The 26,466-nt window shown below is 38.0% G+C and overlaps 2 protein-coding genes across 3 annotated transcripts; one reads left to right on the top strand and one right to left on the bottom strand.

Annotated features, from left to right (window-relative positions):
* Positions 1-336: 336 nt before the first annotated feature.
* Positions 337-5,029, top strand: LOC108767068 (protein SERAC1). Of its 2 annotated transcripts, XM_018516747.1 has the most exons (15): positions 337-564; positions 653-780; positions 896-1,096; positions 1,373-1,500; positions 1,632-1,742; positions 2,021-2,159; positions 2,241-2,384; positions 2,452-2,709; positions 3,256-3,457; positions 3,560-3,721; positions 3,831-3,958; positions 4,061-4,213; positions 4,275-4,421; positions 4,616-4,682; positions 4,905-5,029. In XM_018516747.1, exons 1-15 carry the CDS (start codon positions 494-496, stop codon positions 5,017-5,019), a joined length of 2,154 nt encoding a protein of 717 aa, XP_018372249.1. In that variant the 5' UTR covers positions 337-493; the 3' UTR covers positions 5,020-5,029. The 2 variants fall into 2 exon arrangements, with proteins under 2 accessions (XP_018372249.1, XP_018372248.1); XM_018516746.1 differs by having other exon boundaries at positions 3,831-4,213.
* A 12-nt stretch (positions 5,030-5,041) lies between these two features.
* Positions 5,042-23,184, bottom strand: LOC108767067 (nuclear pore complex protein DDB_G0274915). The gene is made up of 10 exons (XM_018516745.1): positions 22,842-23,184; positions 9,565-10,062; positions 8,200-9,160; positions 7,316-7,978; positions 6,874-7,192; positions 6,732-6,802; positions 6,330-6,523; positions 6,123-6,250; positions 5,861-6,043; positions 5,042-5,781 (listed from the first exon to the last, which is right to left on the bottom strand). Exons 1-10 carry the CDS (start codon positions 22,939-22,941, stop codon positions 5,611-5,613), a joined length of 3,288 nt encoding a protein of 1,095 aa, XP_018372247.1. The 5' UTR covers positions 22,942-23,184; the 3' UTR covers positions 5,042-5,610.
* Between the last annotated feature and the right edge of the window lie 3,282 nt (positions 23,185-26,466).

Here is a 26,466-nt window from a genome sequence, read left to right as displayed (position 1 = left end):
ATCCCTAAAAGCGCTCCTTTATTTATTTTGAAAATGTCAAGAGCTGAAAGACGTCATTCGCGTTCGGAAAATACGACAATCGCGCGATTCGTAATTGTGGTGCACATATTTTCAGACCAATCATTTCAATCTTCAATGCATAGTCTGATTCCGGCCTAACTGTTTTACACGCCTGACAGTTGTCGGTGTCGTTACGCAGATATTTTATATGGTAAAAAAGCTGCGCAACGACACCGACAAGTGTCGGTAGGCGTGTAAAGACAATTACGGAATTGCGCCCCAGTTTTCTCGAAGGTTTGACGGTGTGTATTTTCTGAACACTGTTGAGCGGTTTCAATCGCGTTTTTCGCGCGTGTGAATAGTTCAACATAACGTCTTTCAAGTTTCGAAGTTTGAAATTGTTTGAAATGTGACGTCCATTGTGTTACAACGGAATTTGATTCCGTTTTGTCGATGATCGTGTCGTGAATCTTAATCGTAGCCTACGAACGCGATGCGAGCACGAGTGACGAGAAGCTTCGTGTACTACCTGAAGACTAGTGGCACTTGCATCGTGGTGCTCGGGTAAGTAATTCCAAGGTGACTTTCTGCCACTCGAAATCAAGGTTGCGTCAAATGTCACATGTTTACATCGGAATTATATCTTGTTCAGAGGATGCTGGTTCCTGTATCAATTGCGACAGGTATCGCAGATCATTCGGTCAGCTGTCAACACAAGTGTTCTAAATTTAGAGCAAACCCGGGCACAATACATCTACATTGATGATCCTCGATTTAAAGGTAATCGTCTACTCTCAGCAGCTGCACATAATTATCATGTTCTAATATATACTGCCAGTATTATATATATATATACATTTCTGTGTATAAACATTGATCAATCCTCTGGTTTCAGATATCTTCATGTTCAGGAAAGATGAGGATCTACATGGACCTACATCGGAGAAGCCAACAAGTCTCAGTGATGTTCTGGCGAAATGGTGGAAGATGAAGAATCATAAGATTGCATATAAATTATTGTATATGGCTCAGCATGGGAACAAAAACGAACGATATAAAGCTGTGACTACACTTGGTTCTCTGTCGCACTTAAAAGGTAACAGCTCTAGGCCTATGTTCTCATCTGAGTATCGCCTAGGTATCATTTTATCTTTGTTAAACAAAGATAAAATAATATCTCGGGTAGAAATCTGAATGCGTCTAAGGCTAGAATCAGACTAAGCATTGAAGATTGAGATTGAAGATTGAAATTTAGCCAATAGAAACAAGGAAATATTAGCTCCTATTGTTTGGATTGATCAAATTTCAATCTTTTAATTTTCATTGCATAGTCTGAGTCCAGCCTTAGAATGTTTCTCTGTAAATCTTTCAGATTGGCAGTATCGTCATTTGGCACAGATGATGGATGCTAAAACAGCAGTAGCTCTCGCAAGAATGCCCAATGTTAACTCATTATTCTTTTTGCAACCACCATATTATCATGTGCAGTACAATTTAGATGTATATAGTTTCTATTTTAAATTTAACTTTCAATTATTTTAAGCTTAACTTTTCTAAAAGGATAAAATACATACATAGTATTTGCCAACATTTTTCATTGTTGTAAAAATACATTCAATATTTCTTTACAGGATGTATTAGAAAAGGTACATTCGTTGTTGTTAAATTTGAATGCTTTATGTGACAACACACATCTCTGCCTTACACAGTTTCTCAATAAAATGTTTAAAGACTCGCATCGAGTAAGTACTTGAATATGCATGAAAAAAAAATTAAAATATGAAAAAAAAACAAGTATAAAAAGTGTATGTTAACATATAATTATTTAAATTATTATCTTTAATATTAAAAAATTGAAATATCTATTAATTAAATTACTATAAATATATTGCAATATAATGATATGCAACAAATAATTTTAGGAATAATTTATAGATATTTCAATTTTTTTAATGTTACAATATTGTAATTGTAACTTAATAACATCCATGCTGTAACCATCTATTCAATTGATGTATAGTATCTTGTAGAATGGTTTGACCATGATTTAACAAGTGTGGGTCTTTCTGTGGAAACTACAACAGTTTGGGATGATGAATTACTTAAAAGTTGCATTCGTGCAATCTGTCATCATTCTTCCGTGGAACAATATAGCAAACGTAAGTTATGAAAATGTTTTTGTATAATTCTACAAATTGATGTACACTCTTTATATCTTTTGCTTAAATTTTGCATTTTAGATTTGATTAATGCTGGAGCTCTGCCAATATTGACAGCGATACAAAAAATTTGCAATGACGACATAGAAATATGTATATTACTCGCAAGGATATTATCCAACATATCTCTTCATTCCGAATATTTAGAAACTATCTATGAGTCCGGTAAGATAGACTTGTTCTTTCTGTAATATATTATTACATTACTGATGACATAACTGCTCTGATAAAGGATGGATCGGCATATTGTCACATTGGTCCCACAGTGACGACATTCGTCTATCAGCACAGGCGATCAGTGCATTGGTGAATCTAGATACAAATGGAAACGAGAAAGCGAAATATTCGCAGAGCGTCTATCTTCTTCATCCTCTACATAGAGTTCACGCAGCAACAAAAATGGACGTTGTATTTCTGCACGGATTGTTAGGTGGAGTTTTCGTTACTTGGAGACAACGTGACATTGATACCTCTGCACTTGGTGTTGTAGGTTTGTCATTATTTGTATATAACTATAATTTTTCGAATTTTATTCTTTCGTTATCTCGTACCTCTAGAGACTATATAAAAGAATAAGAATAAAAAGTAAAAAGATAAAGTATGCACGGTAATCGAATGCTATATTATAAAACGTTGCAGAATTTATCTCCAGACGTATAAGTTTTCATATGGATTTAATTCAGCAATAATTATACATATATTGTCGGATTCATGGTATATCCACACAAACTTGCATAGCTGCATAAATGTATGTGTAAAGAAAATTATCCAATCGCATTTCTCTTACAAAGTTGCACGTAAAATGTGATTGGATAATTTTCTTTATGCATATGTTTATGCGGCTATGCAAATTGTGTGGATATACTCTAACAGTTTAGAACATTGATAACTTTTGAATTTTGCAATATAGTACATTTTTGCATAGCACAGCATTCAGTTATCAATGCAACTTTATTTCTTTATAATTGTTTATAATATATTTTTAGAGCAATAGAGATTATCTCTTTACCTTTTCACATTATACGTTTAATTGCAGATGATAATACATTGATCGAAAACACTACAGACTACTTGTCTGCTATGGTTGATGACGATCGTCCTCAAGAATTCTTTAAAGACTTGGCTCGCGATCTGCATTTGCGCGAATGGAGAAAGATAGGTCAAGATTTTGAGGTGATACTGGATGATTGTCCACAAAACACAAACGATCGAGCGTGCGGACCTTATTTCTGCAGAGGGTAGATTTTTATATATTTATCAACTTCAATATATACTGATGACTTGCTTATAAACAAATATCGTATTTTTAATTTATGATTTTTTATACGCGATATCTTTAGAGATGACACCTGTATGAGGAATGATCTTGATTCTACATCCAAAACACTTTGTTGGCCCAAAGACTGGTTACCTGTAGATATACCATCCTTGCGAATTATAGGTATTAACTATGGTACGAGTTTATCTATGTGGACTCCTTTCTGTCCAATAGAAAGCATGAAGTAAGTACTGTATTTCGTTTAATACTCTACGAGAATGTTTGAATTTCCCATGATAAATTTAGGTATTAAATATTCCAATAGTTTGATGCATTACATTTATTTTTGTTAGGAGTACTATTAAAGAGAGAAGCGAAGAATTCGTTACCAAATTGACAATGGCGAACGTGGGCCAACGGCCACTTATATGGGTCGCCCATTCAATGGGTGGATTATTAATTAAAAAAATGCTCGTAGAAGGTATGTATAAGCTGAACATTTACACTAATTTTTATACTTTGATAAATGTACCAATAAAATTATCACTATTGTTAAAGTCGTTATATGTTATACTGTTTATAGAGTGGAAAACTGGAGATAAAAATGGTATTTGCAAGAATACCAAAGCTATTCTATTTTACGGTACTCCTCATCGAGGTTCACATGTGGCGGCTCTGAAGCAAACAACGCAAATGCTGCTATGGCCAACGATTGAGGTTCAAGAACTGCGCGAAGGTAATTGTCGATCTCTAGTTCTAATTAACGCGCAATATAACTTATCGTTCTAATATTTCAGAATCACCGCAATTACTAAAATTGCATGAAGAATTTTTAGAAATGTTGAATAAATATCGCATAGAGATTGTGAGTTTCGCCGAGGCCAAACCTACGCTTGTAACTGCGCTGAAGTTTCCTTTCCAATTTGTCAGTCTCAATTCAGCAGGTAATGCTTTAAGACCAATTAGATGTAAATGTTAATATTTCGTTTGCACATGATTATACATCATCTTACCTTGGTATGTATTCGTAGATAAATGTAATTTATCTAGATTCTTATCAACACACACACACACACACACACACGCCACACACAAAACATACATGCATATAAAACAATATACTGACTCGTCTTTCCAGATCCTGGCGTAGGAGAATTCTTCGAGATTCCGCAGGATCATTTATCGATATGCAAGCCAGCTAGCAGGTAAGTAATATATACATATCTAGAATATAATGCGGTTTAAAAGCATCATTGGATAAAAGGAAGACACGTTAAGCTTCATTTTATCATCAACAAAGATTCATTTTTTTATCTGATTGCCAATGATGTTTTAAAACTGTATATTTGTTGAGTATGGTCCTCTTACGTAATTACATGGAAGGTAGGATGTTGAATAATGCTCATGCTATTTCATATTTTGGATAGGCAATCGTTTTTGTACCAAAAACTTCTGAATGTGCTCAGACGCCATGTCAACACTCAGGAAGATACAACTGTCTCGATTAGCAATCTACTGTCTTTGTTGAGTAAGTTATTTTAAGTCTGTATACAAGAGATAATATGTACCAATTTTATATATTTTTATGTGATGCTAAATGAATGTACGAATAACTGTGATTATAAAAAAGATTGTGATATACATAATGATTTGATCTCTACTCAGTATCTCATTTCATTTATAAATGAGAAAGTATTTCGTTATCGGTGTAATTGCCATTTTTGTCGCTTAATTCTACTTTTCACATCTGCAATTTCAAGCACATCGTGGCAAACATATTATTGGCGTGATAGTATCGGTTTTGGTGGAGAGTGACCGATTACAATATAATTACTTATTATTCTGACTAGAATAAATAAATCCCTTATTAAGGCAAACAGCTAAAGAATGAACGAATTCGATGTCGCAAAATAATGAACACAAGTTGTTAGATGTACGAAATACAAGATAACAAACCCTATATTGAAAATATTCTACGTAGAAGTGTTGGTAATCTCTTATCGAAATGCACACGCGTTGTGTTGAAAAATAGAGTAAATATTCCGATGAGTCTCTCGTAGCTGCTTACCTAAGACGCCGAATAAATTAAGTGAAATCTCGGTATTGGTAGAAGAAATTACAGTTTATTGCCGTTTAGAAATTCGTATCGTAGTCGGGATGGTGACGGTTTGACAAGTTCGTGGTACTGTCGTAACCGTATTTGCTGCTCGTATGCGAAGGATTGTAATAATAACCATTCCACTCGGATCGCCAACTGTCGTACATATTGTATTTCTTGTCCTGGAAGGTCTTGTCGACCAAAATCTAAATAGAAACGAGTCCAAGATAAGTACATGATGCTTGATATTCAATCGATTTGATATTACTTTCCACGCTTATTCACCTTGTTAGAATTCGATTCGAAAGACTTGTCATTCCAAGAGACGTCGGGATCGGTCCATATTGTGTGGGTTACTGGCTTCGAATAGTCACTCGATCTGTGACTCGACGCGTGCTTAACCACTTCTTCATCATAAATAGCCGACATGGTCGGTTTCAGTTTCGATCCATTTTGCCTGTTGACGAGCTGGAAAATAAATTCATTCATTATCTTTATTTTTGTTTATTGTACAACTATACGAAAACTTCGAACGGTTTTGACTTACCACAGACACACCAAACACGATAATAAATAGCAAACCTCCGACACCTATCACTATCACTGCGATTGCCCACTGGGGTATCAATCTATCATCCTTCTCAATATACTGCGGCATATTTACTTTAGGTATGACTAAAAAAAGATATGTATATAGTGAACAAGTAAACAGGATATTGATGAAAAAAAAAAACAAGTTTTTGAGATGACGCACCTACGAAATCAGTGTACTTAGGATCGATAGTAAACATTCCCATCCTTAGTGGACCCTTCAAGCTTGTTTCATTCCACTGATTGGCATTGTATGTCCTGAGCGAGTCGTGGAAAATCACTTTTAATTCCTGCGTGTTCACTTTCTGCTGTAAATTGGCTAGCTCGACAAAGTAGTCTACTAGGATGCTGCCTTGACTGAAAATGTTAATATCTTTGTTGAATCAGTAATATGAAATCGACTAATTCAAAGTATGACGAAGTGATGTCTAATTACTAAATACAATTCACAAAAATATAATATATAATAAAAATCTCACTTATAGCAAATAATGCTATGATTATACTTGTAATCATCTTCCATGCTTTTCGATACTACTGCTTTAAATTACAAAGTCTGAATTACCTGAAAGAATCGATCCTTATGTTTTTGTACCAATTCATTAAAAAACTGGATTTCGAGAATATAAAGTTCATCTGAAAAAATATGTGATTTAAATATAATTGGCGTTTCGTGAAGATATTGACAAGTTGAACGAAGAATATACCTCTCGTTCCACGTGATTTGCAAGTTCTTGCCACTCGTGAGTGTTTCGATCGTACAATTCTGGTATCCACGTCGCGTTTCCAATAATACGTATTGTACCGGCGACCTCGCACTCATCATCACATATGCCAGGAGTAGTCGGTCTTGGCGTCGTCGTCGTTGTCGTCGTCGACGATGTTGTACTCGAGATTTCATTCGTACTGGGAATAAACGACATGTTTATCGGCGCTACCGTAGCTGTACGTGCTGCTTCCAACAACTTTTCAATGGAGATCGGCGTGGTGGACGAAGTTGGCCATCCAGTGAACTCTGTAGTAGCTCTGAAATTTTTTTGTAATTTATTTGCTCGATCCTTTTAATGAGTAAGAAACATTGGTACTTCTAGTGTTAAAAAAGAAGCTATTCTTTTAATAATAATGTGTAACGTTATAGGACTAGCTTACCGGGTTGGCCATCCCTTTTGTATTTTTGGCGTTACCGTGCCTGGACCATCTCCACGCGGTGTCTGCGGAGTAGTTATTTTTTGAATCGGCTTGCGACCACCTGGTCTACTGGGAAATACGATCTTCAAGCCACCAGCTTTCTTCGTGGTAGGTGACTCGGAATCAGTTCGTTCTGTGACTGTCGTATTCTGCTCGCTGTTCACGTCATCAGTAGCTTTACTGTTCGGAACGGAGTCTTTCTTTTTTTGTTCGTAATCTTTAGGTAATAAGGCGGAAATATCGACTTTAGAAGATGCGAAGAGATCTTGGATAGACGGGGCGATCTTTTCCGGAGAGCTGCCTGTACTTTTCGCTGTCGTCGTTTTTACTGTTGTTGCCAACGTTGTCGTTTTAGTATCTTTTGACTTGGATTCTTCCTCTACTTTCTTTTTGTCATAACCAGGTGGTAAGAGAGACGAAATATCAACCTGAGATTTGGCAAGGATTTCGCTGAGGAGGGAACTCTCTGTGACAACTTCATCTTCTTTCTTTAGTTTGTATCCTGCAGGCAGGAATGCACTAATATCTTGGACGAGAACGTCGGCTTTAGGTTTCGCTCGTGGTGTCGTCGATGTGGTTTTTGTCTCTGTTGCTTCCGTGGATGTCGGTTTCGAAGAAGGCCACCTGAAAAAAAAATGATAACTATCACTTTTAACTCAAATCTTGATTCATCGATGTAATTATGACAATAAGCGTATTTGTCGTTCTTGTTGCTGGTAACTAAAAAATTCATTCATCAAAACATATTTTCACGTCGCCTATTGTTTCCAAATTGTGATATGTATAATACTCGCGCAAATATAAATTTTATAAAATCTTCCAAAAATTTATGTGATATATCCAACCTGAAATTTGTCTTGAAAACTGCACTCGGGGTAGTTCCTCTCGACACGTAATTTCGAGGCAGCAAACCTTCCAGAGTGTCGACCGTAGTTTCAAATCGCGGCTTTGCCGTGTTAGTGCTGGTGTAATTCAGTTTTCTGTCGTTGTAACGTCGTGGTATGAACTTCCCGATGACTGGTACCTTGGCCGTGGTCGTGAAACTCCTACGAGTAGTCGTCGTCGTGCGATCTCGCTCGGCTAACACATCCAGTTGCAACGTATTACCGTTGTTTCGGAAGCCACCGGTACCGAGGATGGCCGCTGGCAGAAGATCGCTAGATAGCTTGGACTGCGCCCAGTCGAGCTTGTCAATAATGCTCTCCGTGGACGGTGGTTGCGACGTTTTCTTGCTCTCAAGCGATCCACTGTGCGCTTCCACCTGCTCTACGCGATCTATTACTGGAAACGGCAGAAAGCGTGCACCCGATACGCTGCGGCTGGTCTGCACAGAGGCCAGGATTCTCGAGGAGTCTTCCGTGGTCACTTCTGGGTGTTCTTCGGTTATCTCGGGTAACGACGACGGCGGCGGCGACGGAACTTGCTCTGTGGTAACCGGTGAGGCCGTCGTTGGTACTGATATTGTACCGTTCACCACACTCTTCGTAGTCACCACGGAGACCACGGCACCGCCTATCAAAATAGAACTGATCTCGGCGGAGACGTTTTTAGGATCCTCCTTCCCGGATGTGCCGAGCGTAGTGAACGTTTTGTCGCTACCCTCCATGGACGAGCCTTGCTCCAACTCGGTCGACGATATCGGATTGTTAACTTCCTCCTCGACAATTCGCGACGAGTTAGAAGTCGACTCGTGCGAAACGTCTTCATCTCTCTTTTCTAAAACGCCGTGTTCCAATTCTGACGAATTCGCCGGCGTGACATCCTCCTCTTCAGATTCCGTGTCTAAGTAGTCGAGATTTTCACCTTCTAAAACGAGTGGAAACAGATTATTTAGAATGTATTCGAAGAAATTGAAAGATGTTAAATCTTCTTATAAAATACAATGGAAAAAAAAACTGTTTTTAGAGTTTAGAAGGTTTAAGAAGAATCAAACTTTTTAGTTATGTCAAATATTTGAGTTGGACGGAATGGAAACTTGGTTCATATTTTTCTCATTTTTAAGAACAACAAATTGAAATGCAATTGTAGAATCTACTTGTTTTATGCTAGTAAGTATATATTGAAGAAGATCTGATACTTTTTTACAAAATATTAAATTAATGATATACGAAAATTGAGATACAAAGATTTTCATCATTATTAATCGCGCGTCCACGAGAAGAGAAATAAACAATTACAGTTCAATGTGACTAGAAACGGCCGAATCTCACCTGCAGCGTCGTACAGAGAACGATTTCCATTTTCGTACTCTTCATAATAATAATACGTATTGTCATCTTGATTCGCCGGGAGATCTTCGAGATAATCCCCACCCTTGTCTCCCGCTTCAATATTCGACACGCTGCTAGTTTCCGGTGGAGATCTCTCTTTCTTCATTGCGCCATTCTCATTATCAGGAAGATCTTTCTTTTCCACCTCCACTTGCTCCACCTCCTCCTCCTCGAGCTCTTCCTCTTCGTGCTTATCTTCATCTCCGTATTCCTCGACGTCATACGTCAGCTTAGGCTCTTTCTCCTTCTCTTCCTCCTCTCCCTTGTGATCGCCTCCTTCTTTTGATTTCGATATGTCCATCACATTGTTTTCCCCCGGCAAATGCGCCAGCGATGCATCGGCCTCGTTACTGGACGGTGATGCATTTCGGTCTTGCTTCTCGTACACCGAATTCGTTGGTATCAACTGCGAGAGCTTGTCCCAGGACCGAACCGTTTCTGCAAGTCAATCAGACGAGACTTAGGCAAACAATGTTATCAAGGAATATTATAATTTTCGAGACGGTTTTTATTTTTACAATCCTTTTCGTGCAAGAAAATGTGTTTTACAGAATTTGGTACCGAGCATGCTTTTTTTAACGACGATTTATCTTATAAAGTCCAGTTATATTGCTAAAAATCTTGGAAAAAGCGAAGACGCTTTCTAATATCTATTTTCGTGAGAACATTTGATTTACGGAAAGAAACGACCTTAATTTCTTTACCTTGATTTCTTTTTCTCTCTCTCGGATTTACAACGTAATACATATAATATAAGAAAGTGCTCGCACTGTCTCGCAAGAATATAAGTATACGTATCAGCAAAGAGAAGATTTCTTTTCCATAAACTATTGTCGCAGATGCACAAACAACACATTCTGTCTAAAGATTATTATAATATACGTATACATATTTTTTTTTTAAGAACAAGTCTTTAGACAATGCTGCTTGTACATCTGCGACAAAAGGTTGTGAAAGAGAGATCTTATTCTTTGCTGATTCATTTTTGTAATTTGCAAATATTGAGAGCACTTTCATAGCGACATGCACATAAAAAGGCAACATAGCACCATGATTTTTATTTACTCCTTATTAATCGCGAGAAACCGCGACGGTTCTCAGCGGTTGATTTTTGACAATCGTTTCCGTGTAATTGTTGCTCGAAATACAGCATACGATAATACGATGGCAGTTATCCCAACCAAACCACAATGCACGACAGAATGCATTATCGTAGCAAGGTGAAAGGCGAAGTATCGCGCATTTCGCTGCGGCACCGTGCATTTAAACGACTCGCGCGGGCATAATTTATTAGCGGTTTGCGCAATATACTAGCGGATAAAAATCTTCGGGATGGATATTACTTCGGTGCATATGTCGAAGAAGGCAACTTGTGGATACGCCTAAATGGAAGATAGAGAGCAACGAGGAGTAACGTAACGAGCGCGATATTACGTCGCGCGCTATAATAAAGGCACGAGATACACATCAATATGTCAAGCGAGATAGAAAGAGAGAAAGAGAGAGAGAGAAAAAAGAAAATAAATCACGTAATATATTTAACAGTTTACAAAAATTATTTAAAATAAGAGTAATGATACTTTATTTAATTAGATCTTGATAAAAAAAATCTTCTGCTATACATATAGCTGATTTTTATTAATATTTTACATAATAAATAAATGACAATTATTGTTAAGAAAGCAAGTCGAAATTACACTTTGCAAACATAACAATTATATTCTTTTCGTCTACAAATACGTTTGATTATGCTTCCTTCCTTAAAAATCCAAGAAAATTCATTTTTGGCGCGAAGATTCGTTAAGTTATCCTCTGTGCTATAATTATATATTTTTCGTAATCATTACATAATTTCTAATCGGTTATGGACTTCGGTAATTGAGACTAAGTACCCCTTTATTCTCTTTCTCTCTTTCGGCCTCTCTTTCTACCTTATATCTGATGCTCGGCACTGAAATAATACGAGTAGCCTCCGGGTACGCAATTCAATCTGAAAGTCCCTTTGTTGTCCACTCGTGGTATACTAGTATTGTGTTTCAGTGTGCCGTAACTAGAATAGTTCTGTAGGTGTAAACGGCGCGATCGGATCGACGAGGAGGCCTTGAGAAAAAAATCCGAGGGCGAATATAAATTAAGTCGGGGTCACAAGGCGCTCGCGAGCGACTCGCATTTGCGCGCGTGTTTTATCCCGCAGGGCATTTCTCGCTCGGTTGCAATTGTTGCCGCGCGATTTTAGGATAATTAATCACGCACGCGAGAGTATTCGTGCTCTGGAAACTCGTGCGCATTGTAGAGCGTTCATTGAACAGTTGTTGAAATCACCGATCATTCGACAAGCAGCTCAATGATGTCGAACGTCGATCTCCAAGTCGGACGGTTTGCAGAGCAAAAGTTGGTGAACAGGATCAATTTTCTTTATGCTAATTGCGTTTCCTCGCACAACAAAGACTCGGAATCTCACGTCTCAAGCAGAAATGTCTGTTTTCCCTAATTTTACAAGACTCGCGAAGAATTATATGCGATTTCTCCACTACTTGTTCGCGGCTTTCTCCTCTCTCTCTCTCTCTCTCTCTCTCTCTCTCTCTCTCTCTCTCTCTCTCTCTCCCTCTCTTTTCTTTCTTTCTCAGCCACCGTGTAATCTGCAATAAAATTGAAAAACGGGTTACAAATTCATGTCCGTGTTATCGCGCGCGTGCACGCATTAATCACGACGATCGCGCGTCCCGTAACGACCGCCGAAATGATCTATGATCGTCCCCCGACCGTGGAACGATCGCACTTTGCGTTTTTACCGCGCGTCGTCGTGAGTTATGCTGCTGCAAATAGTCGGGATAATTATAATTACGGCCGGCCGGCCGATCGCATTCACCACGCTTCACAATCGGTCCGGGATTAATAGATCGGCGAGTATAAATTAAGGCGGGATTCCCCGGCGCTACCACGGCCGCGCGGGTTGCTCTTACAAGGTGTTTAAGCACTTCTCTCTCTCTCTCTCTCTCCTCGGCTCGGTTGATGCATCGCCACGAATCGATCGCGCACGACCCCAAGGCATCGCTTAGGGCGAAACGTAAGAAGAGGCGTAAAGAAGAAAATGCAACGACGCGCAGTAAAGTGATGATTGTGAGATGTGGCTCCCATCGAGAGGCAAATCTGATTAAAGGATAAATTGGAACAGTAATTCTCTGTGTCTATCGGAGATTGGCCGGTGCATCGAAATGAACGAGGAATAAAATACAATGTTAATAAATGATGTTAATAAATGATGAGATGAAACTGATTAGAAAATGTAAGCATATGCATAAAGTGTATTAAAATTGGTAATTGTTGGAATTTTATTTTCAAATTACATATATTGATAGAACTTGAGTAATACTAATGGCATCTGTAGCTAAAAGCGGAAATATTTATCTTTTTCTTGTACTTTAGAGAGGAGGTATTATGATAGATTCGCAAAGTTACATCATATTTTCAATTTTGGTTTTTTAGTATAAAAAATGTGGAACTCTTTTATTTTTATAAGGAATTATAAAACTATGAAAGTGATACTAGAATGATCTTTATTTTTTTGATTAATAGAATGTCGTACTAACTTCACAAACCCACTTTTGGGTATCCAATATTCTATTAATATGAAAGGAATAATGACAGTATTTTTCATAGTTCTATACAATTCTTTATAAAAATAAAAAATAGTTTCACATGTTTTGTACAATTAAGACTGAAAAACCAAAAATTGCAGCCAGAACTCTGTTTAAAAATAATTGTAGAATACAGATCTCTGCTAGTACCAACGAGAAATGTCGCTGGAAAATTACGTTAAAAATTATCAGCACGACACTTTTTCTCAAAATATCTTTTATATTATAATAGACTAATAGTTCCACGAACGTGAATGAAATAATTGGCTGAGATAATCTCTGTGATAAAATAAGTAAGGAGTATATGGTAAGTATTTTCCGCCTTGCGTTAAAAATCGCAATCTTTTTCTATTGTCCGTGCCAAAGATGCGCAATGAATTACTGTCCTTTAGTACCACGTTATTTTAACGTGGGCTTTTAAGGTTGCGATGCGAGACTGCCGCAATGAAAGAAAAATCCACCTCCGTAAAATGCTAATTGCAACTGCGCCGCACGATGATTGCTACCTTGCGGTTAATCGGCGACGCGCATCGACGATCGCTATCGAGCCGGACGACGGACGGCCGCGAAATTCGTGCGTAAATATCAAATAAGAGCAATGCGCAGGAGTAACGAGCGAACGGATTAAACCGAGCGTTCGCGCTGTTCCTTTTTAATCAGCTGTCCACGCGAGAATTCATCGCTGATTCGATCGTGCTTTAATTACCGATCGTGTCGCGAAAAAGGGCGGTTTTCTCTTCTTTTTTCCGCGGAATATCGTGCGAAGGGCTGCTTACGCACGCATTTTTGCGACATCGAGCTCGGAGATCAGCTCGTACTTTATGCGGGAGAGATTCCACCGGAACACCGAAGCCTTCGAGACTCGAAGTAGGCTATATTTTATGCTTAACGCCAGACATTATCGCTGCCACGGGTAGCGATATATATGTGCGCGCGAATAATGAAATCGCGGTAATAGATAATCAGTTCGCATTACTCCGTAATGGGATTAATGACCCGCGCGGGCAAAGATCCTTGTTCAACTTACTTTCAACGGACAAACGGAGCGCGACCGCGAATTTGTTCGCGCAATAGGCTTTGTTACGTTTCCACTTGACTGACTCCTGAATTCTTCATTAAATTCTTATAATCCACTCGAAGGATTTCCCTCCATAAATAAGATTTTGCAAGATTTTTTTATATGCACTTTTGCATATTTATAAACGAAAAATAGTGGATTTAAACGTTGTGTTATTTTACATCTGTATTATTGTCTTAATTATTATAATATTAGTAATATTCCGTCTATTGGCATTTTTGTGTATATCGCATACATATTATTTTTCTGAAAAATAAGTATGATCTGAAAGAAGTTCTTAAAATTTGAATGAAAGATCAAGAAGCACCGAGAGTACTGTTATTTCACGTTGTGAACGCGAGAATAAGACATTTTGAAATGAGTTTAATTTTCTGCACTGATGAGATAATGAATAGAGAAGACAATGCTATGAGAGCATTACGAGATCGTTATGCGTAACTTATGTAACTCGGTAGCTTCTCAAAATGTCTCGCGTAATTCCACGCGTCGTAAACATACCGTGAAGACACGGGGTCTGATTTTTCACGTTCGTTTACGAAGCCTATGATGAATTTTACAGGGTTGCCACGAAATTGGAAATCAGGAAAATCTCAGGAAAATTGAAAGCGATCAGAGAAATGAGTGAAAAATTAGGAAATTTTACAAAATTTTTTGGAAAATTAAAATTCTTGACTTTATAAAGAAGTTTAAATATGTGTACACCCACGCAGTTTTAAAATTATATCAACTTAACAATTAAATGTAAATAGTGTTAGCAACATTAATAGTAATTTACATTGCTATGTTAAATTGCTGTCTCAACAAAATATTTGATGATTTCCAAATCAGGACGAAAATATAAAAAAATTCAAAATATTAAAAGCGTCAGAGAAAATAATGAAATTTTGCCTGTAAATCAGAGAAAAGTTATATGAAATTTTAAGACGAGATATTTGTGACAACTCTAATAATCGCATAAGAAAATATCTCGAGGAGAGCGTGTTTCGCGATTCGCGTTAACGCGATCATTCAAGCGAATCCTTCCCCTTTTCGAAGCCGATTCGACAAGCGTTTCTCACCCGATGTGGAATATCAAATATACGCGATATCGGTCCGATCACCGATTGGCGTAATTCAAAAACTCTTACATGGTCAATTTGGCGTGCACTTCCCTGTGCGAGAGGTATACTTTCACGACCGGGACACGGCGAGGAAGTGCCCATTCGATTGGAGTGTAACGAAGGCTTAGGCAATGAAGCCGCTCTCCTTTCGATCGTCCTTCGTTCAATTCGAGCGCCTGCCGACGGATATGCCTGCATGAATTCTTAGCTCGTAATCGTGCATATTATTGAGCGATCGTTGCGTTTTGTATTTTAATTTATTATCGTACAATTGCGTCATTACTGATAGAACATGTTTACGCTTTCTGTGGAGAAAGCGTTACTATACTTTGGCGATGAAACATAGATACATTTTATTCTAAAACCCGCGAAACGCATAATCTTTATAAATACATCTTATGTAGTAGATTTTTATTTGATTTGGATCACAAACATATATATAGATTGATTCTTTGATATTTTAATAGTTATACTTGGAAAATAAATCAACTCTTCTCCAGAAAAAATTTCATTTTGTTAATAATGACTAATGAGAAATATATATCTTTTCAAATCTATAATTTCTCTTTCATTTCTTACGTGTTCTTTTAATGTCAACGCTTCTAATCATCTGTGACATGAAAAGTGAAGTGATCAAATCACTTTCTATAAACTTACCTTGAATTTTATCGTAGATAGATTGCGCTTATTTATATTATTCTCACATAGGATTTTTTATATTTTACTTTTCTTTTATCTCCATTTGCAAGTAACCGTAGGTTTCACCGATATGCGTTCGATAGTCTTCATATGACATTACTAGTAATAAAGTAAATTTATTGCGATTTAATATCTAAACTGTCGATTTCTGCCAATGAAAGTTTCCATTCATTAAAGTATCAAGCACGTCCTTGTGAAATCGAGGAATCATCCGACGTCGCGAATAGCATATTCAAAGGTTTCGCACGTCTCACGTATCCATGTTTGCCGAACGCTCGTTGATTCTTATCCATTCAACGCTTTCGTTACACCAGTTACGTTAATAATAGACAAAACGCAAAACTTGCTCTGATTTGAGAGGGAAACGAGGAAATCATGCGTTGCATGATTATGACATCATCAAACAGTCTGGCGCTGATGTTAAAACAACCCAGATCAGCTTAAACTTTGCCACTGACATTTGGGCGAGATCGCACTTTGCGTGCGAACTTATCGAAATCAAAGGAGAGAATTCGCTCCATTCCACGTTGCACGCGTGGAAACGTTAAACGAACACGTGTAGTGGTCGAGAGCCCCGATTCTTGCGTTTATTGTACCGTGAAGCTTGTTATCTAACCCGCTCGAGGGGCGCACGAGAACGCGAGGAATTGCGCGGAATTGCGGGCAAAAGAAGACGTTTTATGTATGCATGACCACCGTACATGGTTTTGCCATCTGTTCCGTGGTAGCGAAAACGAGACCCAAATACGGTGCACACAGTATGTCGATACGAAACGTGCCTGCACGCACAAAGGGGGTACTTTCTAACTCGGCCGCTGACGAGGCTCGTTTGAATGTTGTTGATAGGTTTGAATGAAAGTTATCTTTTCCAGCGGCTGATTTCGTTGACGATATCACAGCTGACGGTATTACAGTTGGTATATCATATGTATGATTAAATATCAGGGTATCGGGTAATTTTTAAATTAAAATGCTTTCGAAAAATAATTAACGAAAAATATCTGGTCTTTTCGAGAATATTTTTATGCTTTTTTATTTTTATTCGGTGGATATTTTTCCATGAATATATACATATGTATAAGAGAATTAATATGGAGAATATAAAAAAATTTACGATGGAAATCGCGCGATAAATAAATGCTTCGTTTCTCTAATATATCATTTGTTTATCACAAATTAATATTAATTACATGTTAAATATAAGTCGGTACTAAATGAAAATTGCGAAAGTTGGCGCTTTAATTGATGTACAAATCAGCAGCGTAGCATTAAAAAAAATAACATTTATCTGTACAAAGTGCGTTATAAGTGTGTGAAAAGTGTGTTATATATTTAGCCGCTTGTTGAATTAATGCGATTTGGAAACTTCCTAAATGAAAGAGAAGCGGCAGTGAGAGAACGTGAGGTGAAATAGAGTGTGACGAGTAAACAGGTGATAAAGACATAGCTAACATAGCTGCACTTAACTGCGAAAAAGAAAAGGAAAGAGACAGCGATAGACAAGTAAATATAACATATGTTTTTTTTTAAATATGATTTGCTTAGTTATAGTTTATTTTATATGATTTGCTTAGTTGTATGATTTTATAAACTTTCTCTAAAATCTCCTCGATAGCTGCTCTCCAAGACAGATCGCGTTATTGCTATTACGTAGAGAAATTCGCTACGCATATGTTATTACACTTTCTCAAGTTTGCAAGTTTTCTTTCCGCAAAAAAAATTTTCTAAATTATATCCCAACGCACAATTTTAATGTGATAAATATTTATCTTATTATGAGATGCAACCGTATACAGCGATTAAATGAGGAAACAATCTTACGTAATCTAAAATCATTGCTTTTTACCGGTAAGAAGATCTACGTTTCCATGATCACGTGATTTTAAGCAGCCATTATGTAAACAATTTCTTTACATTGTAAGTTTAATCCTGGAAATATTTAAAAGGTCAGCAATTTCAGTCGCTTCTAAGGTGTGACCGAAGTAGCCGGAGGCAAATTTATAAGTAAATTCCTATCATCGAGTTTAATCAAGTTAAATATCATAAAAGCCAAAGAAATGAGTCGATTGATTATAACTACGGTAAAACAAGTATTTTGGGCCACGCCTCGGTTTACTTCTACAATTAAAAATATCGCAGTATTACGAAACATCTGCAGATAAGGAGAGATATTTAGGCATATTAATTTTTTTAAATCTCCATAGACGACGTCTGATCGCGCTTTGTTGCGAATGTAAAGAACTCTGGCTTTGTAACGCGAATTTTCGTTGGGCAATCGGTGTTTCCTTCGAGGAGCAGGCTAATACCTACATTCTTAGCCTCCGAACGATATATGTGTCAGACTTTCCCAATCTCGCGATTTCTCGTTCATGATGTTACGAGGCATCTCCGATGACTACCGTCCGTGAAGGATCATCGGATGGGCGTCATGAATCACATCCGATTGAGAAAAGACGTCATACCGTCGGAAAATGAGACGCGCGCGCGGGGAAGGTCGTATGCGCGAGCTCCGTGCGCCTGTAGATATTTCTCACGTCGACATCGACGTGGCGCTCTGAATTCCTTGATTGCCGTTCCGTGTCGCATACACGAGGAATTGTGAAAATGAGAAAAAGAAGGCGCGCCGGTGCGCATTACGACGAGGCATGAAAACGGAAAGCGCGGAGGTATCTAATAATACCTCCCTCGAAGTGGGTCAGTATTAATCAACATCCGATACAGATTAATAGCTCATCTGTTGAATTTTTTTAAATACACTTTGTATGCACCTTACGAATTTAATTAATATTCGTCTTTCTTTTCTTTTTATTGAATAATATTCTTTCAAAAGATTTATTTTTGTATTTTAATTTGCATAAATTAAAAATATAATTATATTTTTTGATACGATACTTATCCTCAAAAATTTTTCTTTTAACGTTATATTAGATCGTTTTATTTTATCTTATCGCTATTCAGTCAAGCCTACTTTATTTATGAAAAGCTATATTTATTTATCGTCGTTTTACGTGCAAACAAGATTTTTATCACGTTCCTCCCTTACAATGCACAATTCCCACAATTTATATTCCAGATCTACGTACGTATTTGGCATTTCAAGGTGCGTGAGGACTACTCCTCCGTGCTGCAACCGTGACAAGGCAACAGCGTTGCGATTGCGGTACAAAATATCACCGCTATCGATACTGCTCTTCGCGAAGCGAAGAGACGATAGAAAATCTCTCAGTCGTGTGTTTAGTATTTTTATGCAGTACATTCCATCCATGATGTAAGAATACAAGGTGTTTCGCTCCGAGATACGCAATCGATGACCAATCAGAAAATAAACCTCAAATGTTATAAGCCAATATAGAGCCGCTATTAGAAATTTATCACATTAAAAAAAATTTACTTACAGTAAATAAATATTTACTCGATAAAAAAATTATAGGTATAAATTAATGGTTTTTGTATCAAATCAATATATGTTTGTACTTAGTAAATATTTGTTAAAATTTAATTTTAATACATATTTATTTAGAACTATTTTTAAACAAATATTTATTAAAATTTAATATTTTTTTCAGTGCACTAATTAAAAATTTGCCCCAAAATGATATTCGATCGCCATTATGCACAATGAAACGTTGTATTCTTACATCATGATTCCATTCAGCTCGAATCATACGCGAATTTTCTTCTCATCGTGTCCAATCGCGTATCTACCTGCTACATCACGGGCCAACTCATTAGGACAATCTAAATATGGAAGGTCGTTCATTGGCATCGGCCCTTAATACCGTCGAAATTCCTACGACCTTTGGCGCCACTCGAAACGCCCTCAAGATGAATAAAGATGAAGGAAAAGGAGAACGGGAGGGACAAGAAGGAATGCAAGGAGAGTGAAAAGGAACTTCGCCCGACGACACTCCGTCCGAGTGACGCAGGGACTATTTTGGGATCGCGAATTCGAATAACAGATTAGGAGGACCCATCGGTCGTTTCACTTTCTACTGCATCGGAAATTTTCGAGTGCGTGAACCTTTCGAGCGGGCAAAAGTTTCTTCGACCTTTCCGAAGAAGTCTTCGCACGCCGCGCGAAATTTCATTAAAGTCACATGCGAGGAACTTTCACGAATTAATGCCTCGTCGTAGTTACCGATTGCTGCTGGTTCTACAAAAATAAAAACGTAGCGATTCTTGACTTCACAAGATAATTATTTAATTTTAATAATACAATTTTTTCTGCTCTTTTTAGCATAAAAAATATATCAGAATTACCATCGGCGTTCGGTCGGGTAGATTAAAAAGATGCATCTTCGTTGCTTATTTTTAGTGTTGTATTAAATTATATTAACAATTTTTATAGCTTAGTTATTCGTGTTTCGAGCAAGATTGTCAATGGATTGTGTACGTCTCGATGCTTCTTGATAAAATATTTTTTTCTTCGCTAAATTTCGAAAATAATCTGCAGACGTCCAACATTGAAAGATGAGGAGTTACGACATATCTAGCGACAGATAGCTTCTGCGAAATAATAATCAATTTCAGATTCAGCCAATTGCCGAGAGACAATGCAATGCTCTGAGATAATCCGCATAACTGCGGAAATCTACAAATTGTGCAAATTTACGAGACCTTAATGTCTATAACAGCGTCTAACAGCGTACGTTCACATTCGCCTCAGAATTCAGAATGCGAGTAATGACGCGCGTTTCTCGCACGTCCGTGCGTAACACGGCGCGATTGTTCGACAATCATTTGCCAATCCGTCGTGTTCGCGTGCGTCCGACGATAAGCGTAACAATGGCGAACAAAGACAAGGTTGCGAAGAATGGCTGCGCCCGCTCGGTATTACAAATCGCGAGGAGCGAATCTGTTCGACAAGGGCGGAGCGCAATAATCCGTCGTCCATTAGACCTGACAATAAGGCCCCTGAGTCCGAGGAGACCCGCTATCGCCACTTCGCAACCGTATCGCAATTCTATTGTGTCGTGAATCGCGCTACCACTACCTCGGAATTACGTATAGCGCGGGCAAACATCGCGGTCGGCTCGTGACCGCCGACCATTATCCGCGCGCGAACGACGTTCCGTTTTGCGGTTGTGGAAAAGGGATATTTTCGAATATCGAATGGCTACAGCCGCTCAGACCGTCACAGATCGAAGGAACGTTGAATCAAAGTACACGTATACACAAACATTGCTTTATATAAAGTATCTAAATTATATAATCAACTTTGACAACGAAGTAATACATGTAGACTCTATTAAATAACGTGACAATATCATTTTTAAACATTCAATCGTTTAAAATATTCATTATACTTTTTATTAGCTTTGCTAATTTTATGTTTGATAGCTTTTAGTATACACTAATCTAGTATAACGCCGTAAGTGATCGAGTTCGTTATAAGACTCCTGGCATCGTGCATTTCGTAAGAGATGCGTAAGAGATGCGGGGGTGTCTGGATAGATTCTATCGCGTCATTTCCTGACGATAATTTCTTCGATTAACGTAGAATCTATTTTTCTTCAAATTTAATGATTTTCAGGCAATTAGTTGGATTCATTGGAGATGAGAAGATCCTAAATTTTAGGATCGGAAGCTATATTAGATAGCATAATCTAGTTTTGATTGATTGAAAGAACGGATTTTAATAGAATTTTTACATGAGAAAATCTGCAGTGGACAATAACTTTCCTCGATATATCCACACCGAAGAAGGATCGGCGTTAAACCATTCTAACCATCTGTCATTCAAGTATAATGAAGTAAAAGTAGGACATGCCGCATAAGTATGAACAATACGTAGCATCAGCGGATTTTGAGATATTGGTTCTTTAATCCTGATATAAGTTCGGTTTGAATCAACGGACGTATGAATTTATAAATCTTCACGTTTGCGCTTTGGAGATCCATCGTATTAACGAATTCGTAGATTCGCGGCTGAAATATAAGCTCACGCATTTATTCGTAACTGTATACGGAAAAAAAGGTTTCGTTGAAATATCTAAAAATTTAGCTAAATATAGATCTGAAAATAATTTTATTGGATCATCAAAATAATTATATAGCTTTCTACGATGCTTAAATATTAATGGTAATGCTGCAAAAAGTTCTAACGTGCTGATGACTAGTTTAAGTGTGTCTTACATAATTATTTTAATGATAAACAAAATTATTTTCATATCTAGTTAAATTTTTTAGCAAAACTTCTATGAATAACGAAGAAAAGAATGGAGCCATGCACCGAAAATCGTAAAGTAGAGATTGAAAAATATATTAATGTTTGGTACACCAAACGCCGTGGTTCCCGATTAATCTCGATTGTAGCAAGAAAAATTCATGCGTGTCAATCTTTCCCAACAATTATAGATTATCCGAATTACGCAAAACTCCTAATCCACTGCGCAGTACATTCCAGCGAGGGAACCGTGGCGAACATTCAGATCTTGCGTGGAAAGGTCCGAAACCGCCGTGGCCGGCCAGTCTCCGTGGTCCCGTCGTCGTTGGTGCCCGTCACTCGTGCCCTCCCCAGATAAATATCCTTCACGTTCACCAAGAAGTGTATCCATGAAAGGTTTGCAAGCGTGTTGTAATCCCACAGCGCACTCTGACAAGCGGAACGCGAAGCGAACGCGGGTGCTTTAAAGTCGTGCTTGGCACTGGCAGAAGCAGCAAGAAGTTCGCCAGCGAAGAGATTCTCCCTCGTGAACTTACCCTCTTGGTGACCGGTGGCGACGAGCGCGCAGACCAGCAGCAGGCGCAGGAGGAGGACCTGGCGGCCACGCGAGGCCGCTCCTCGTCGGCACCTCGGCATATCTCTCCCTCGGCCTCTTCGCGATGCTCGTGGACCCCGTCCTCGACGAGTGTGTTTACACACGGCGGCTGCCCAACGGGTCACTCGCAGTTCATCGCGCGATCGAGAGCCACCCGACCGGTCCCCATTCGACGCGGATGTCGCGTCCAGCAGACGTGAGAACTGTCAGTGCCGTTAGCCGCACGCGGGAAGGATCATCGCTATCAAGCCAAAGAACGGCGCGTTCGTACGCGAGCGCGACGCGCTTGTCACTGGCCAGGCGAACCGGGCGAACGCGGGTAGAGCGGGTAGAAAGCAAAATCCGACTTTCACTTGGTCGAGGCGGAGCTGGCACGTCGAGGCCGCCAGGATCCACCGTCCCTTCCAACAGTTCCAACGGCTGTGGATCCCTCCTCCACCTCCTCCTCCGCCGCTGCCTCTTCGGCAAAATCGACGGATCTTGCCTACTGGTGCATTTTGGCGCTCGTGAAAATAATCGGGGACAGAATCGATAGCGCAACCGATAAGCAAAGGGGGATGACTACTCCACCTGCCGATGACGTCTTTAGCGCCTCGCGGGAATCGCGCAAGAAAATGCGAGTTCTGTTATTATTATTATTCTGTATCAAACCGCCTTTCCATTTGCATGACTTTTAGCGATGCTACGTGCCGAGGCTAGAATTAACTCGACAACTGCAATATGATAAAATGGAAAACACAGAAGAAATGAGAAATACGTAAAGCTGTAATTGTCAAAATATTGTTCGGTATATTTTAATAAAAATTATTTGGAGTTGTAAATATATATTTAAATCAATTTTTAATTTTAATTTTATTGCGTAATCTAATTATATGGATCACTTGTAAGTTTTTTTTGTTCTGGCACATATCACAAAGATTTTTTATCTTGGTACATACCAAGAAACTTTTTATTTTTTCGTGTTTATTTTTCTCATCTCTCTACTTTTCAATTCACTGAAACACAATTAAATTGTCGTAATGATATAAATTAAATGGAAAGTAGATGTGAGAAGTCGACTGGATGGTAAGCACCTATCATTTTTCACAATAATGATTCATGAAACATCTTGAGAATACTACAAAAAGATGTTTCATTATTTTATAATTGCAAGATTTTCACGTTTAGAAGAAAGAAAGAGTATTTTAATATAGAATAATTAATTTAGTCTCAATTTTAAAATTAATTTTTAAATACATTTTCTATTTCACAAATTATTTTATAATTAATAATTTCGTGTTCGTTTTATACAGAGGTAGATTTTGCTATCTATATTTTCGACTCTTTAAATCTCGTAAAAATGTGAATCGGCACTTAATTATCACAATGCACGCTCGTGCATACAGATATCGCCAAGTAGTATGAATAAGATCACCTTGTTAGCACCAACCGTTCACCTTGATTTTTCAATTGTAGAAGCAAGTCTCTCAAATGGTCCTCATGATCGACAATCGCCACAAAGGCAGACACGCTGAGAGATTGTTGTTTTCTTAGTTGAACGAACAGCTGAGTGAACTCTCAAATTCTATAGCAAAGACAATTCATGCTTTCTTGCGCAAGTTATCAGTTCCGTAAATGTTATATACCACAAAATTTTTTTCGTAACAGGTCGTTTTTACTCCAAATCTCGCTCCTATAACAAAAACACTTTTAAAGAAAAAAAGATTCCAATGTGCAAAAGAAGCTAAAAAGATCTATAAAAACAGACTGTATAACGCAGATCGCACTCCACGAGTCTCGATCGTATTAATAATAGGAAACGCTGCTGTAATAATCTATCTAATCGATCGCGTTACTCGAACGATGAGAAATACGACTCGACCGAGTCGGGGAATCGGATTTCAGGGTCTCCCACGGCACTTCCTCGACCTCCGAGCAGGCCTTTGCAAAAATTTGCTTTCTCAAGTCCATCCTGTTACCCCACCCGTTCGTTAACCCTCATCGGTCGTGCCTGACCTTTACCGAGTCCGCCTGGAACTTCGAACGTATGGATTGATTCACATCCGGACAGACACGAAAGCAAAAAGGCACAACAAGGTCGGGAGAACCGGGAGAAAGTCGGTGGCATCGCGTGACGTAATTCGATCGATGATGATCGCTCCCCGGTATCTTCCAGATGACAGTGTACGCGCTCAATGTGATTAAATTTGAAATCCGTTTCCACTGTTGTTGTGGAAGATCATTTGCGCAAGATTTTTGTTTTCCTGATATAATTAGGAACTTTCTCTTATATAATTCCTCTAATTATATTATATTATATAATTCCCTTAATCCCCTAATTATGTTATCAAGCCGTGAAATTCGCCTCTAATCGCGATTCAGTGAGAATTATATACCCTCATAAATATTGAAAAATAATGAAAATATTTTTTATTAAAAAAATTGAAAAAAGATTTCAGACGCTAACGCACGCTAAATATTTACGGTGTTTACACAAATGCACAATAAAAACAAGCATTTCCTAAAAGAAACAATTATCTTCAAAAACCCTTTCCTCTCGCGGTATTCTGAATATTTTATGTGTAAAATATTTGCTTTCCACGAGTGCTTCTACATCTTTGCCGAGCACGTAGGCTGGATGTTAAAATTTCGTAAGGATTCCGTGAGAATCCCAAAGTGAGACTCTGCTCTCAATTGTTTTGTGCGCGAGTTCCTAATGACGTAACGCTCGGCTACGTAGGACTTCACCGGTTTAGTTTACCAATTTATATTCTTACCGCGATAGCAGGAAGTGCAACGCGCCGTTGTGTATCGTAACGGTATAGTGCGAGGGACAATGTAATGTAGATATTTGCTGGTGTTTATTAGGCAACGATACATGCCGATAGCTATTCTAATAAACATAAAACATTACCGTGAACTCGTAAGAAAATTCCTACAGCTATAAAATTGTATGTAGGAATTAGAAGAAAGCGTGTATAATGTGCGATCGAATTTGATGTATACATGATTGAAACGACGTATAACAAAAAAGGTATGGATGAATTACATAAGAAATGGAAGTTATAGTTATCTTGAAATTAAATACGTCAATTTTGAAGGAGTTTCTTGTTTCTAATATAAAAAAAAAAGATATTTATTATTATATTAGTAACAGCATTCAACTTGCCGTTATTTTGTTTAAAACATTACTTAGAATTTTTTTAAGATTCTACATTCGGAATGTATACATTGTTACACATTATTGAAAAATTAACAGATATATAATTTTCTGTTACTGCTTACTATTCTCACTTTCAATTAATGATTTATTCTTTACAATTATTTTCTATCGTTCAATCGGTTCAGTGATGCTTCGAAATATCAATGAGTGTAATGTCTATTGTGAAATCATCATCTCATATTCAGAGCATTGAACTCTCCAATATTAAAATCTCTAATATTCAAGCATTAAAATCACCGAGATTTCCATCTTGATCATCAGGCACACATTTGAAGCGGCGAGCCAAAGTTATGTTAACATCGCCATCTAAGACATGTTACAGGAACTAACGACGAAATTTACTATCTCATGATCAAGTTAATTC

Source organism: Trachymyrmex cornetzi, unplaced genomic scaffold, assembly GCF_001594075.2.
Source record: "Trachymyrmex cornetzi isolate Tcor2-1 unplaced genomic scaffold, Tcor1.1 scaffold646, whole genome shotgun sequence".
In the NCBI taxonomy this organism is placed as follows: domain Eukaryota; kingdom Metazoa; phylum Arthropoda; class Insecta; order Hymenoptera; family Formicidae; genus Trachymyrmex; species Trachymyrmex cornetzi.
Note: the sequence above shows the minus strand (reverse complement) of the source record. Positions and strands in the feature narration are given on the sequence as shown.

Excerpts from the sequence above, each read along its gene's own strand:
- LOC108767067 (XM_018516745.1), bottom strand. The coding sequence starts at position 22,941 with ATGCCGAGGTGCCGACGAGGAGCGGCCTCGCGTGGCCGCCAGGTCCTC. Across the intron at positions 7,979-8,199 it reads GTTTTCAAGACAAATTTCAG|GTGGCCTTCTTCGAAACCGA; the intron begins GTTGGATATATC and ends TTTTTTTTTCAG. Across the intron at positions 5,782-5,860 it reads TCGAATCGAATTCTAACAAG|ATTTTGGTCGACAAGACCTT; the intron begins GTGAATAAGCGT and ends GTTTCTATTTAG.
- LOC108767068 (XM_018516746.1), top strand. The coding sequence starts at position 494 with ATGCGAGCACGAGTGACGAGAAGCTTCGTGTACTACCTGAAGACTAGT. Across the intron at positions 1,743-2,020 it reads TGTTTAAAGACTCGCATCGA|TATCTTGTAGAATGGTTTGA; the intron begins GTAAGTACTTGA and ends ATTGATGTATAG. Across the intron at positions 4,214-4,274 it reads GGTTCAAGAACTGCGCGAAG|AATCACCGCAATTACTAAAA; the intron begins GTAATTGTCGAT and ends CTAATATTTCAG.